The 16,313-nt window shown below is 40.4% G+C and overlaps 1 protein-coding gene across 2 annotated transcripts in view; it reads left to right on the top strand.

Annotated features, from left to right (window-relative positions):
* Positions 1-16,313, top strand: part of LOC126457905 (E3 ubiquitin-protein ligase Su(dx)) — a 129,509-nt gene that overhangs the window by 47,698 nt on the left and 65,498 nt on the right. For both annotated transcript variants that reach the window (XM_050094581.1, XM_050094582.1), the window contains exons 4-5: positions 1,197-1,495; positions 7,244-7,378. In XM_050094581.1, coding sequence (XP_049950538.1) covers positions 1,197-1,495; positions 7,244-7,378 — 434 coding nt within the window. The remainder of the gene's footprint in view (positions 1-1,196; positions 1,496-7,243; positions 7,379-16,313) is intronic.

The following is a 16,313-nucleotide window of genomic DNA, read 5'->3' as shown; positions in this document are numbered from 1 at the left end:
TGATTGAACATCCATGCTGCTCAGCATATTCAACGTATTCTGAATGCCATATATTCTGACATCTAAAGAAAATATCTTGAATCCAGTAAAGAGGTTATGGCCACTGTAAGCAGCTATTTTACAGACTTTTCAGAAATCCGCTGTTGAAAAAGAGTGCATTTTTGACAAAATAGTTTGTCTGCCAGGTCAGCAACTTTTTGCCTTGCTTTCATTATGGAAGGAAAATAAATATTGCATGGTTGTTTCATGTTCTAAGAGTTGTGAAACCATCAATGTTTGATGAGAGTATTCATTGACAATTCAAATATCTGTACCAGGTCATATATTGTTTAAAAGATGTTGCTGTAGACACGGGATGTGCTACATATGGCTTATTACACATACAAAGAGAAAGTGAGAGCTAAGGACATCTGTTGAAGGTACCAATGCTTGAAGCCCTCAAGGCGCACTGTGAATCTACCTGCTTTGAATGGAATAGCTGCAAGTGCATATTATAGTTGTCTGCACTTCTGCTTGTTGTCGAATTTACCACAGTGCCTCGTGGCGCAGCTTCCATGGGAAAATTTATGCTTGTTTGTGTGCAGTTGATGTCATGTTCATCAGGTTCAAAGGAACCAGTTATGTGAATTTGCTGGTGCATAGGTTCAAATGATTGCCTGTTAGGCAACTGACAGTTCTGGAATTGTTCTCCATTCATTTTTCGAGCAACTCATATGGATCCACTTTCTGCTACCTGTATCAAATGAATAGTTGAGGCCTCAGCATTTGTGTAACTTTGCATGCTACCAGAGCTCGAAGTGAGGTCACATCCCTTCCATAATATGGTCTCTGCTTGGACTATTCAGTAGATACTGTCAGTTTTTAAATGTGTAATTTTTGTACATTCTAGATGTGGTAACTTATTTATTCTCTCTGTCTCACTGTGTGTGTGTGTGTGTGTGTGTGTAGACTTTGCTATTATTTTCTATACATATTTGTTACTAAGGGAAGTTGCCTACATTCCAGGTGTTATGGTTTAACACAATGGTATGGATGAGTCATAATGTAAACTTTGTTTCCTATTGTTGTATGCTGTTCTTCTGGCATAAAATATGTATAGTTGTTGTGATAGCAGGATTGTTATTATATAGTTTAATTTAGTATTTATTGCTTTATTCATGTTAACATAATGTACTCTATTTTTCCCTTACTTTTAGGTTGGTTACTCCTCAGTCACAGCTTCACTTTAGGCTTTTGGATCACAGCACATTTCGCAAAGATGCAGTCATAGGAGAGAAGCAGCTCAGTCTTTTTGAAATCCTTACACACTACAATGGAAAATGTGAGAATTTAGAACTTACTGTAGACATGATGAGTGAAACTAAACATGATACCCAACCAGTAAAAGTAGGTGATCTTGTCATGGTATTAAATGGCATGCGTGTTGATATGAGTACTCAACTAGCCAATGTTCAGCAAGAAAACCACACAAGGAGTCTTACAACTGCATCAACAGGTATGTTTTTCATGGTTTTACAATCTCGTTTCTTTCCAAAATCCCTGCTTCTTTGAATGGTGCAAAATACAAATTGATTCCATGTTTTTGCAAGTCCTTGTTTCTGCCATTTATGTTGTGCATATATGGTATCTGTGTTGCAAACCTGGAAGACTATAATTGATTTAAAAAGTTATAGCAGTTGCTCACCTTGGTTGTTTTTACTCTTCTGTTGACATTTCTTCATGGTTTTAGCAATGTCCTTAGAGCAATTAAAGTGGATACTTCTTGTATTTTTTCTTGTTTCTTCTGTTAAAACTTTTTGTATCTCCCTGTTCATAAAAACAAAACAAAAATTGTCTGTTTTGTCCCAGCATTTCCTTGTGAGTAGGCTCTCTCACCAGTTACTCTAAATAATTTTTGGAAAATATGTTTAACATTGTGTTGTTCTGTTCGTTTGTCCCAGCCTCTTATTCCCAATGCAATACATCTTGCAGTCCATTGATGACAGATTGAAATCTTATGCCACTGTGGGTTGACCAGGAAAGCTGTGTGCAATATTATCTAAGCTTTCTCTTAAGTTTTCCATGATTTCAATACTTGGTGTGGGTGGACAGTTAGGAATCTCTGGTTACCATTTTAGCCCTACTCAGATTATCTTGCAATCAAATTTTTTAAATTTAAGCACAAAATTTTATGCCACAAACATTAAAACTCTCTCTCTCTCTCTCTCTCTCTCTCTCTCTCTCTCTCTCTCTCTCTCTCTCTCTCACCATTATTCCTGTCTCACCCTCTCCCCTCCCCCTCCCCATGACTCTTAGAACTCACCACAAAGATGTCATTTTCATCAACTGGATTCTACTGTTCTCATGTAACAGACATAAATTTTACGACTTACAGTTGATATCCACTTCTTTGATGTACGGTATTCTGGCTTTTGACTGTGGGGCAGAAGAAAACTGAGGAATAAAGAACATAAAGGATATCTTACTGTGTCTGATAAACTTGTTAATATTTGCCATGTCACTGGCAGACAATATCAGCTAGTACGTTATTTTCAATAATAAAATTTGTTTTGGTCAAATTCTCACATTCTGAATAGTGGTGTGCATGTAAGACACTACCAGTGAGGACTGAAAATCCTTTGATTGGTTCATGTGTGTGTATGGTATAAACAGACTTGCTTCTTTTTGATTAAAGTATTGAAGGACATACCTTACAAATAAATAACTGTCAAGAAACCTAAAGCTGTCTACCTGTATGTCAAACTATTCAGCCGAAATCCATGAGTAACCATTTAAAACTGGTTCTTAGAGTTCACACGTATTTCGTATTAGTGGAGATTGTTATTTGTGCACTATCATGTTTCTTGGTCACTGTTTTGTTTCAAAAGTTGAAAAGTAATAAGTTCTAAATGCAATGAGAATTAATTGTAATGTATAATGGAAGAAGTAAACGTAGCAGCAGCCCAAGTAGTTAAGGTGCTGAATCAGTGAGGTCTTATTAAGGCCTTCACAGACAGCAGTTACTCACAAGCACATTTCCCACGCCACATCCACACATCCCTCTAATTCTCTGACCACCCTAAAGAACCAGCAAAGACGCAGCCTGCTTATCAACCAAGATCATCGCAGACAGTAACACCACCACATATTTTTGTGCCCAGAACTGAGGACCATTTCTGCTCACAATCCTTCCAATCCCATCCAAAGTGGTATTCCACTGCTACCCAACGCATGAAATATCATCGAGCTTCCTGTTGTTGCACCTACTTGCAACCATTTGTCGCATGTCATACCACTGTGAAAAAAAATAGGTGCAAGACCTGTCGGTTTCAACCATTCAGGAACATGCTATTCCAGGCCTATCACAGGCATATCCTATTCTATCAGGAACATCTGTAAAGCAATTGTATCATATACTAATTCTGCCATAACTTCTGCAGGTTTATTTTTTTATTTTTTTTTTACAAGAGTTGTTTTGAAAGTAAAAAGCATTTGTTACTCATTTTACAACATGTATTCATATCTTAGCCATTTTTCTACACATTAGGTGTTCAAATTTAAACATGTGTCATAGCATTCCAAATGTATTCCTGTGCCTCCTGAACTGCCACCAAGTTGTTGAACCAGTCACTAATATCGTCTTCCAGTTCGCTGTCATATCCACAGTGCTATATGCCCAAAAAAGTCCTTCAACTTGTGATAAAGATGGTAAGCACTCAGTCAAGTTTGGGCTGTAAGGTGGGTGTTCAGAACTGCCAAAGCCACTGTCATTGCAGCAGAATATGGGGGAGCATTATCATAAAAAAGCACAGTGAAGAATCATTTTTGTTATTATTATTATTATTATTATTATTATTTGAGTGAGAAAAATTGGTGCAGCTCCCATTAATTGTTTCTTGTGTTCATATTCCAAAATTCGAGGAACCCACCTGGCACATGCCTTTTTATAGCCAAAATCACCACTATCAATTTGGAAAGAACTGTGACATCATATTCTGTACCCAAAACACAAGTGTACAATGGTGTATAAACATTCCATGTGACTGGTATTGCCATCATAGTTACTCTTTGACATTAGTCATATAGACTATTCCATGCCGCTCTTGACAGTTAACTGGTAAGCCTTCCATGCTTATAAGCTATCCTGGATAGACATGTTTTATGTGGAAATAAATGTTCAGTTCTACCAGAAACCACAATTTGTTGACCATGACAATAACACAACAACACGACCACGTCGACTTCAGTGTTCTGCACTGCATCGTAATATGAATGTTATTACTTCCATGTCAGCCGCACCGCACTCGTTCTCGCATGAAAATGGACAATCCACCAGTCGTCACAGAGAAGCTATGAGCAGCATAGTTAATAGGGCTACTATTAAAACTCCATCAATCTGGCAACAGGACACGGCGTTGTGGTTTGTGCAGCTTGAAAGCCAGTTTGTCCGTGTGCAGATATTAGCAGTAGTCACAGCAGTAACAGATGACTTGGCCACTGAGATACAAGCTATCCTTGCTACATCACCCAATGCCGAATGGTATGCGTCAATTAAGAACGCACTAGTGATGCTCTCGTCACAATCTGAAGCAAAGCAACTAGAGAAGCTTTTACAGACTGAGGAGCTAGGTGATTGAACCCCGTCACATATTTTATGCTGTTTGCACACATTGGCAAGCAACACAGCGAACAACAACGTACTGCGCAATATTTGGTTGTCCCACTTACCCTCTGACACACAAAAAATTCTGACAGTGTGCACAGGTGATTTAAATGCACTAATGCAGTGGACAGGATCGTCGAAATGTATCCCGCAACAAACATGTCAACACCAACACCACTGCAAGAGAATATGTCTGCCGTGAGACTAGCATCACTCCAGTCACAATTAGTGGAGCTTACCATGCAAATAACGGCATTACAGATGATACACATACATCAGAGACCACACCGCCATTCGTCAAGAGTCATAACCTCTTGCCATTGGCACAAAATTTGCACTTATACCTCAAGAAATTTGGCAACTACACCTGAAACCATGGCACAGACAGTATGTAACCTGTTGCAACCACAATACAATGGACCATGTCTGGTGATTAGCAAAGGCAGCCACACCTTCCAGATTAGAATAAATAATATGCCTACCACCATCACACTAGATTTACTCAAGCCCACATTTTTTGATGCATTGGACACAGTAAGAACTGCAGGTGGCAAATGAGATGATAAGAATATACCACCTGACAGTGGCTCCATACACCACGGCCAGCATGAGCTGCTATGGGCGCCAGGATTCTTGGAGAAGAAAACGACGCTGAAGACTGGTACCTCACATCCCATTCGAACCACTGAATCTAGTGGCACAATGCCAGGTTTCAGGAAAGCGGTGGCAACAAACGCAGGCGACATGTGAAGTTTAATCTGCGATATCATTAATACCAGGGGAGGAGTTAGGTGGCATCTCATTCTGTCCCCGAAAATGTGAGTGTACAGTGGTGTATAAACATTCCATGTGACTAGAGTTTGTCATTATAGTTATTTGGAAAATTGTGGTAAGTTCCTATGGGACCAAACTGCTAAGGTCATCGGTCCCTAGGCTTACACACTACTTAATCGAACTTAAACTAACTTATGCTAAGGACAACACGCACACACCCATGTCCAAGGGAGGACGCGAACCTCCGACGGGGTAGCTGCGCATACCGTGACAAGGTGCCCTAGACCACAAGGCTACCAGTGCGGCGTTGTTATAGTTACTCTTTGATGTTCGTGATATAGAGGATTCCATGCCGCTCTTCACAGTTAACTGTTAAGTCTTCCACGCTTGCAAGCTATTGAGCATGGACATTTTTATGTGGAAATAAATGTTTAATACTATCAGATACCACAAACCATTAGTAAATGTCAGTTAAAGGCAAGCTCAATCAATAGTCAAATATCTGCTCTGTGAAATTTTTTCCCTCAATCGTTGATTTCGGGTCAGCGTGATATTCTTCATCACAAATATTCATTTGCCCACAATCAAACCAATGCTCCGTCTTGTGAACTGAAGCTTCATTCATCACATTTCCATAAACTTTGGTTATCTATTTGCAAATTTCAATATGGTGGACTTTTTTTAATTCAAAGACCATATTACACTATGAATCACACACTTGACAGTATCATTAATTTTGTCACACATTTTAAAACCGCACAAATAAACAGTAAACAACTGTTCCTGCTCGCTGTCAGATCATGCTGGCACAAATGAGTAGTAAGTTCTATGACATAATGGTGAGGGTGATGGAAGAATTGCATGGTTACCCAGATCAAAACATTCTTTACTTTTAGAATAACACTTATACGTGAGGATGAATGGGTACCTTTTAACTGTTGCCAAGGGCATTTGGTTATCTAGTGGTAGAACACGCTGCTAAGCACAATACACTACATCGCAACAATACATACTGCATCACAACTCATGCCATCTGAATCGTACCCTCCAATGCCAGCTTCTTGGAATTGACCTTTGCAATCCGATTCTTCCCATCATTGTGCATTGCACAGAACTCCCCCTGCCTTTGGGCAGAATGAGGTTCTTTGGTGCCACATTTCCATTCTGTGCACCTGCTTCCATTCTGCCTTCCAGCCATCAGCCACCCTTTCCCAATCTTACCTCCACTCTCCACCTCCTTACTCCCCTCATCCACTATACCTGATATAACCTCTCACTCCATTCAAGCTGCAATTTAACTGTGCGGGTATATGTATGTGACCGTGTAGTCAGTAGCTTTGAAGGAGGACTCGTCTGAAATTTTGCTACATTCTCACTCTTGCTTATGTACCTATTGAAATCTCATTGTCTCAGCTGCTTGGTGAATAGTTACTTTAAATCACTTCCATTATTTATGGTTCTCCAAGAGCTTTTTAGTACCATAATTACAATATTTATTAGATCATAAGTAATATAAATTGTTTTGTTGCTAATTTTAAAGTAATTTGTTCTATGAATAGTTGTTTATCAGTTCCCTGTCAGTCATTTTTGCGTTGTCAGCTTTCCTAAAACTGTGGCCTTTGAATACAAGGAATTGTCAAGTGCAGAGAAAATGGCAAGCAGATTGGTATGTTGGATGAAGAGTAGAATGTATTTCTTTGCCTGATTTTTAGGAAGTGCTATAAGAGAATATGTTTTCCCTTTCTCTTTTAATCTTTTATTCAGATCATCAATAAAATTATTGCACTGTAACTTGAAGTATTTTAACTAATCAATTTGATTTCATAGGGCAACCAAATAATGATCCACCTGGAGCAAACAGGAGTATTCTCAATGGTGGTGTACGTGCAAGAACTCGTCAGCAAGGGAGCGAGAATCCTTTGGCTGGTTCATCAAGTAGAAGCAGTGCTCATTCAGTTTCAGGTTTGTTTATGAAGTATTAGCCATGTACAATTAATGTTTAATAAGGAAAAAAATCTCTAATACAAAATAACCCACTACATGTAGAAAAGATGCTGCCATGTACAGTAGAACAGCAGGTACCAAATTAGAAATTTCTTCATTTAACAAAATGGTAGAAAGGGTTGTTGAAGAGATTTCTTGTTGGAGATAAATTGTTGCACTGTCTTTTCTTCATCTATTTGTCTTCTTTAAACCAGGATATAGGGTGACATTCAGAAAACTGGGTTTCTCAGTTGGGGCTCGTCAGTACCACCACTCCTACTGTATGCTTCCTCTGTCTGTCACATCATAATTCAGAGGGTCTCACTAATCTCATCACCAAACATCCCCATTCATTCCTTTCGTCTCGACTATTTTAAATACGTACATTGTGCAACTAGGTTTTGTGACCAACTGCTACTTGGGTCAAGTTATTAAGAGCCTCTTGTTGAGGGGGGAATTGTTTCGAACATAGGGTACAAGTGTGCATCAGCAGTGCTTTAGTTCTCCTCTATCAACATTCTTTATGCTCTCCCACTCTTGCAGTCATTGCGTAGTGAGAAGTGGGCTTAATTCCATTTCAGTAACCGTTTCTTAGTCTAGTTACACCTACCAGGAAGAGGAAATGCACAAAATTAAACCATCAATATTGGTGCTTAGCAGAGTTAACTGGACATTTTACAACCAACTGGATGTGTTAGAACTTAGAGGCAGCATCCAGGATTAAGTGCATCCACCATGGTGCTGATGCATCTGCATCTCAGTTTCTTGACAGTGTAGAAGAGAGTCTATTGCATTGCAATTAGGGATAGGCGGTTTTGCTCTAAAGAGGTTCTAGTGTAGTCAAACTGTTGAGAATTTCCCAATCTTTTGTGCTGCAAAATATCAGTATATACTGAAAGAGAGCAAGAAAATACCTTTACAGGATTTATGAATCGTATAAATCACATTAATTAACAGGTGTCTGTCATAGGTCAGTTTTTGCGGAAGCAGAGGTTTTACACCATACCAATCTCAGGCTTCCTCTGGGAACTTCAGATAGATTTTCTTACAAATCTATTGAGATTTGCACACTTTGAGAAATTTTCATTTGTATGTATACTTGAATGCTTACCTTCTCCCTTAAAACCCACATCCTTTTGTCTTTCCCTCTCCTTCCCTCTTTCCTGATGAGGCAACAGTTTGTTGCGAAAGCTTGAATTTTGTGTGTATGTTTGTGTTTGTTTGTGTGTCTATCGACGTGCCAGCGCTTTCGTTTGGTAAGTCACATCATCTTTGTTTTTAGATATATTTTTCCCACGTGGAATGTTTCCCTCTATTAATTGAATGGGGTTAAATGTACACAAGAAAACTGTTTGAGATATGCTGTGTCTTTTGAGACATGGGGATAGAATGTCCAAATTCATAATAGTGAACTCTATATAAAACTAGCAAGGTCTCTAATAAATGGACAGGTAAAAAGTCTACTCACCAAGCTGCACAAGGGGAACACACACACAAAAGCTTTCAGAGCTGGTGGCTCCTTCTTCTTGTGTAAGAGTTGAAGGGGAAGGAAAAGGAATGAAGGAAAAGGACTGGAGAGATTTAGGGGAAAAGGTACAGTTTAGAAAAGTCACCTAGAGACTTACTGGATGAGATTAGAAGGAAAGACAGAGTGTTGGGGCTACACTGGACGTGATTTGAAGACCTGAGAGCTTAAAGGTGGAAGACAGTGTAATTTGCAAGACAGAGATTACTACTAAAACATCGTGCACGAGTTAATAAGAGTGAAATGCTAAGTGCATTGTATGTAACAGAGGTGGGAAGAGGGACTGCGAAAAATAGACTAGTCAAAAAATGAAAGATGCAGAATACGAAAATGGAGTGAAGAAGGGAGTAGTTACAATGAATAAATGCTGAGATGGAAGGAATTAACGTAAATTAGGGCCAGGTGGGTGGTGAGAATGAAGGACATGTTGTAGTGCTAGTTCCCACCTGCAGAGTTCTGAGAAACTGGTGTCTGGAGGAAGAATCCAGATGGTGCTTGTGGTGTCGTTTCACAGTTGGCTCTCTGTTTGATAGTATATGTTTTGCCAGTTACAGGTCTGGAATAGATGGTGGTAGGAGGATGCATAGAGCAAGTCTTGCAACGTGGATGGTCAGAGGGGTGGGAGCCATATGGTAGGGAGATGGGTGCAGAAGGAGCATAGGGTCTGACAAGAATGTTATGGAGATTGGGAGGGTGACGAGAAGCTATTCTATGTGTGATGGGCAAAATCGCAGACAGAATGGATCTCATTTCAGGGTGTGCTTTTAGGAAGTCATGGCCTTGCTGAAGTAGCTGATTGATAAATTCAAGACCAGGATAATACTCAGTGACAAGTGGTGTGCTCTGAACTTGTTTGGGGGTGTGCTCTGAACTTGTTTTGTTGAAGGGATCAGTTGTACCAGGATTGGATGTGATGGCCCGGGAAACCTGCTTGTGAACTAATATGTTGGGATAATTACATCTAGCAAAGGCTGAAGTGAGAGTGGTGGTGTATTGTTGTAAAGAACGTGCATTCAAACAAATGTGTGCGCCTCGAATACCAAGGTTATATGGGAGGGAACATTTGACATGGGAAGGATGACAACTGTTAAAATGTAAGTACTGTTGTTTGTTAGTAGGTTTGGTGTGGACAGAAGTGTGTAGCTGGCCTTCGATGAGGTTGAAATCGACATCAAGGAAAGTGGCATGGGATTCAGAATAGGATCATTTGAAATTTAATTGGGAGAAGGTATTTAGAAATTTCAGGAATTTTAACAGGTCAACCTCACCAAGAGTCCATAAGGCAAAGATCTCATCAATGTATTTAAACCAAACCAGGGGCTGAAGACTTTTGGATCCCAGGAAAGCCTCCTCCAAGCGATCTATGAAGAGATTGACATAGGAGGGAGCCATCTTGGTTCCCATAGCCATACCCCTGATCTGTTTTTATGTCTGCCTCTGAAAGGTTAAGTAATTGTTGGTAAGTATAAAGGTGATTAAGGTGACCAAGGAGGATGTCATAGACTTGGAATCAGGTGGGCTTTGGCTGAGGAAATGTTCAGCAGCAGACCGACCATTTATGTGGGGGATGTTGGTATAGAGGGAGATAGCATCAATGGTGAGAAGCAAGGTGTGTGGCAGGAATGGGACGGGCATAGATTTCAGATGATATAGGAAATGGTCAGTATCTTTAATATAGGAGGGAATTCTTTGTACTGTGGGTTACAGGTGTTAATCAACTAAGGCCGATATACGTTCTGTGGGTGCTTTGGTGCCAGCAGCTATAGGATGACCAGGATGATTGGGTTTGTGGATCTTAGGTAGAAGGTAAAAGGTGAGAGTATGTGTTTTTGGTGTGGTAAGAAGTTCTATGAATTGTGGTCTAAGTCCTTTTGAGGGGCCTGAGGATTTTAAGAGTGACTGCAGGTCAGTTTGAATCACAGTGATGGGATCTTGGTGGCAGATACTGTATGTAGAGGTGTCAGACAGCTGGCGTAGACCTTCACTAACATACTCCTGTCGGTCAAGTACCACTATGAGGAAGTCATCAGCTTTTAGGGAACATAGAGCATGGAGTTCTGCAGAGGACAGGTTAGGGTCTTGTTGTAGGGACCGGAGGAAAGGTTGTGAAGTAATGCTGGATGTGAGGAATTCTTGTAAGGCTTGTAAGGGATGATTCTGAGGTAGTGGTGGTAGATCAAGTTGGGATCATGGTCAGAACTGTTCAAGGCAGGGTTCAATGTCAGCTTTGCTGTTGCAAATTGATATTTTCTGGGGTGGGGGGAGGGAGGGGGGGGGAGTGCTTTGGGTGAGAGGTTGAGAACACTGTACTGTTGTGATAGGTTCTTGTGATTATGACTTATTACATGTATGGGAGGCAGTGGTGAAGGCTGTGGGATGTTAAGGAGGTGTCCAAGCTCAGTTTGTAGGAGAGGATGGTTGGATTTTTTGGGAGGTACAGAGGAACAGGAAGGGAAACACCACTGTCAAGGTTGTTTAGTAGAAGGTGGGATAACTTTGTGAGGTGAAGTCTGACATGTTGTTGCAGTCTGAAGTTGCTTGGTGGATGATACCATCCAAGGAAACATGGGAGGCAGATAACTGCAGGATTTTATTGGAGGAGAGAAGTCTGGTGGAGTGGAAATTGGCAGGTGAGGCACATAGGTCACAGATTAGTTGGGTAAGTGCAAGAGATTGCTGTATTAGAAACTTACCTATCACAACAGTACATAGGCAGAGGGTGTATACAGGCAACACACAGTATCCTGTTGCAGATCATCCTGTACAACATCACAGTCATGACCTCGGTGCCTGTTTCACCACACGCACCATCTGTATTCTTCCTCCAGACAAAAGTTTCTTAGAACTCTGCTGGTGGAAACTAGCACTAAAACATATCTTTCGTTCTCGCCATCCACCTGGCCTTAATTTACGTTAATACCTTCCGTCTCAGCATTTATTCACAGAAACTACTACTTTCTTTACTATGTTTCAGTTTCCTATGTCTTTTATTTTCTGACTTGTCTATTTTTCTCCTCCCCCCCCCCCCCCCCTTCCACCTCTATTACATACAATGCACTTAGCTTTTCACTCTTATTAACTCATGCATGATGTTTTAGCAGTAATTTCTATCTTGCACATTACCCTGTCTTCCACCTTTAAGCTCTCATATTTTCAAATCTCGTCCAGTGCAGTCCCCAACAATCAGTCTTTCAGTCTTTCCTTCTCATCCCGTCCAGTAAGTCTCCCTTGACCCGGGGTTCTGGGTGACTTTTCTAAACTGTGCCCCTTTCCTAAACATCTCCAGTCCTTTCCCTTCACCCCTCTTCCTTCTCCTTCAAGTCTTCTACCACAAGGAGGAGCCACGGGCTCCGAAAGATTATAATAGTTAAGTCCTTTTTTTCACCCCCATGAACCATGGACCTTGCCGTTGGTGGGGAGGCTTGCGTGCCTCAGAGATACAGATAGCCGTACCGTAGGTGCAACCACAACGGAGGGTTATCTGTTGAGAGGCCAGACAAACGTGTGGTTCCTGAAGAGGGGCAGCAGCCTTTTCAGTAGTTGCAAGGGCAACAGTCTGGATGAGTGACTGATCTGGCCTTGTAACACTACCAAAACGGCCTTGCTGTGCTGGTACAGCGAACGGCTGAAAGTGAGGGGAAACTACGGCCGTAATTTTTCCCGAGGGCATGCAGCTTTACTGTATGGTTAAATGATGGTGGCGTCCTCTTGGGTAAAATATTCCAGAGGTAAAATAGTCCCCCATTTGGATCTCCGGGCAGGGACTACTCAAGAGGATGTCGTTATCAGGAGAAAGATAACTGGCGTTCTACGGATTGGAGCGTGGAATGTCAGATCCCTTAATCGGGCAGGTAGGTTGAAAATTTAAAAAGGGAAATGGATAGGTTAAAGTTAGATATAGTGGGAATTAGTGAAGTTCGGTGGCAGGAGGAACAAGACTTCTGGTCAGGTGACTACAGGATTATAAACACAAAATCAAATAGGGGTAATGCAGGAGTAGGTTTAATAGTGAATAGGAAAATAGGAATGCGGGTAAGCTATTACAAACAGCATAGTGAACGCATTCGTGTGGCCAAGGTAGATACGAAGCCCACGCCTACTACAGTAGTACAAGTTTATATGCCAACTAGCTCTGCAGATGACGAAGAAATTGAAGAAATGTATGATGAAATAAAAGAAATTATTCAGATAGTGAAGGGTGACGAAAATTTTAATAGTCATGGGTGACTGGAATTCGGTAGTAGGAAAAGGGAGAGAAGGAAACATAGTAGGTGAATATGGATTGGGGCTAAGAAATGAAAGAGGAAGCCGTCTGTTAGAATTTTGCACAGAGCATAACTTAATCATAGCTAACACTTGGTTCAAGAATCATAAAAGAAGGTTGTATACATGGAAGAATCCTGGGGATACTAAAAGGTATCAGATAGATTATATAATGGTAAGACAGAGATTTAGGTATCAGGTTTTAAATTGTAAGACATTTCCAGGAGCAGATGTGGACTCTGACCACAATCTATTGGTTATGATCTGTAGATTAAAACTGAAGAAACTGCTAAAAGGTGGGAATTTAAGGAGATGGGACCTAGATAAACTGACTAAACCAGAGGTTGTACAGAGTTTCAGGGAGAGCATAAGGGAACAGTTGACAGGAATGGGGGAAAGAAATACAGTAGCAGAAGAATGGGTAGCTCTGAGGGATGAAGTAGTGAAGGCAGCAGAGGATCAAGTAGGTAAAAAGACGAGGGCTAGTAGAAATCCTTGGGTAACAGAAGAAATATTGAATTTAATTGATGAAAGGAGAAAATATAAAAATGTAGTAAATGAAGCAGGCAAAAAGGAATACAAACGTCTCAAAAATGAGATCGACAGGAAGTGCAAAATTGCTAAGCAGGGATGGCTAGAGGACAAATGTAAGGATTTAGAAGCGAGTATCACTAGGGGTAAGATAGATACTGCCTACAGGAAAATTAAAGATACCTTTGGAGATAAGAGAACCACTTGCGTGAATATCAAGAGCTCAGATGGAAACCCAGTTCTAAGCAAAGAAGGGAAAGCAGAAAGGTGGAAGGAGTATACAGAGGGTCTATACAAGGGCGATGTACTTGAGGACAATATTATAGAAATGGAAGAGAATGTAGATGAAGATGAAATGGGAGATACGATACTGCATGAAGAGTTTGACAGAGCACTGAAAGACCTGAGCTGAAACAAGGCCCAGGGAGTAGACAACATTCCATTGGAACTACTGACGGCCTTGGGAGAGCCAGTCCTGACAAAACTCTACCATCTGGTGAGCAAGATCTATGAAACAGGTGAAATACCCTCAGACTGCAAGAAGAATATGATAATTCCAATCCCAAAGAAAGCAGGTGTTGACATGTGAAAATTACAGAACCATCAGTTTAATAAGTCACAGCTGCAAAATACTAACACAAATTCTTTACAGACGAATGGAAAAACTAGTAGAGGCCGCCCTCGGGGAAGATCAGTTTGGATTTCGTAGAAATGTTGGAACACTTGAGGCAATACTGACCCTACAACTTATCTTAGAAGCTAGATTAAGGAAGGGCAAACTTACATTTTAGCATTTGTAGACTTAGAGAAAGCTTTTGACAATGTTGGTTGGAATACTCTCTTTCAAATTCTGAAGGTGGCAGGGGTATAATACAGGGAGCAAAAGGCTATTTACAATTTGACAGAAACCAGATGGCAGTTATAAGGGTCGAGGGGTATGAAAAGGAAGCAGTGGTTGGGAAGGGAGTGAGACAGGGTTGTAGTCTCTCCCTGATGTTATTCAATCTGTATATTGAGCAAGCAGTGAAGGAAACAAAAGAAAAATTTGGAGTAGATATTAAAATCCATGGAGAAGAAATAAAAACTTTGAGGTTCGCCGATGACATTGTAATTCTGTCAGAGGCAGCAAAGGACTTGGAAGAGCTGTTGAACGGAATGGATAGTGTCTTGAGAGGAGGATATAAGATGAACATCAACAAAAGCAAAACAAGGATAATGGAATGTAGTCTAATTAAGTCGGGTGATGCTGAGGGAATTAGATTAGGAGATGAGACACTTAAAGTAGTAAAGGAGTTTTGCTATTTGGGGAGCAAAAAACTGATGATGGTCAAAGTAGAGAGGATATAAAATGTAGACTGGCAATGGCAAGGAAAGCGTTTCTGAAGAAGAGAAATTTGTTAACATCGAGTATAGATTTAAGTGTCAGGAAGTCTTTTTGAAAGTATTTGTATGGATATGGAGTGTAGCCATGTATGGAAGTGAAACATGGATGATAAATAGTTTGGACAAGAAGAGAATAGAAGCTTTTGAAATGTGGTGCTACAGAAGACTGCTGAAGATTAGATGGGTAGATCACATAACTAATGAGGAAGTATTGAATAGGATTGGGGAGAAGAGAAGTTTGTGGCACAACTTGACTAGAAGAAGGGATCAGTTGGTAGGACATGTTCTGAGGCATCAAGGGATCACCAATTTAGTATTGGAGGGCAGGGTGGAGCGTAAAAATTGTAGAGGGAGACCAAGAGATGAATACACTAAGCAGATTCAGAAGGATGTGGGTTGCGGTAGGTACTGGGAGATGAAGAAGCTTGCACGGGATAGAGTAGCATGGAGAGCTGCATCAAACCAGTCTGAGGACTGAAGACCACAACAACAACAAGTCCCCTTTTTGTGTGTGTGTGTGTGTGTGTGTGTGTGTGTGTGTGTTCGTTCCCCTGCTACCGCTTGGTGAATAGATTTTTTTTTTAATCTGTCTTTTTACATTATATTATCTATAAATGATTATTTTTGTTGGTCTCTAGTAAGATCTAAGTAGAACATGTAATCTTGAGAATGGAACTGCTTATGTTGCAGTTGAATGTAAACAAAGAGTAATATAAATTAAGAAATATGAAAGTCAAAGTTTTTTTCTGTAACAAAGAGGAAACAGTAAAGGCTCTGAGCAGTTGTATTAAAGAACAACTTTCGTACGATCAAAATCAAAATAACTCATAAATAATCATAATTTCTGCTCAAAAAAAAGTGTTGTGCCCTCATTTTTAAAAATTCAAGCATGTGGTACAAACATGTTACTATAATACAAAATTCCACTGTAGTACGTAGTGTGAAAGTCTGTCACTAGTCTTTTTTTATGTCACCAGTCTTTCATTAGATGACTGCATCCTCCATTTTATCGCCATTCCCTACGGTAGTGCTAGAAATATTTCTTTTTGAGCAAACTAACCAGTAACTCTGCAACTACTGTCCAGCTTTTCTTTGATACAGTGACTGTGTCCTCTATTTCCGTTGACTAACCATTGACTTGCTAAACGCCTCGTATGGTAGCATTGGAAAGAACCAGAGGGATCACACTTATCAGAAACCCTCACTTTTTGT

Source organism: Schistocerca serialis, chromosome 2 (genome assembly GCF_023864345.2).
Source record: "Schistocerca serialis cubense isolate TAMUIC-IGC-003099 chromosome 2, iqSchSeri2.2, whole genome shotgun sequence".
In the NCBI taxonomy this organism is placed as follows: Eukaryota; Metazoa; Arthropoda; class Insecta; order Orthoptera; family Acrididae; genus Schistocerca; species Schistocerca serialis.
Note: the sequence above shows the minus strand (reverse complement) of the source record. Positions and strands in the feature narration are given on the sequence as shown.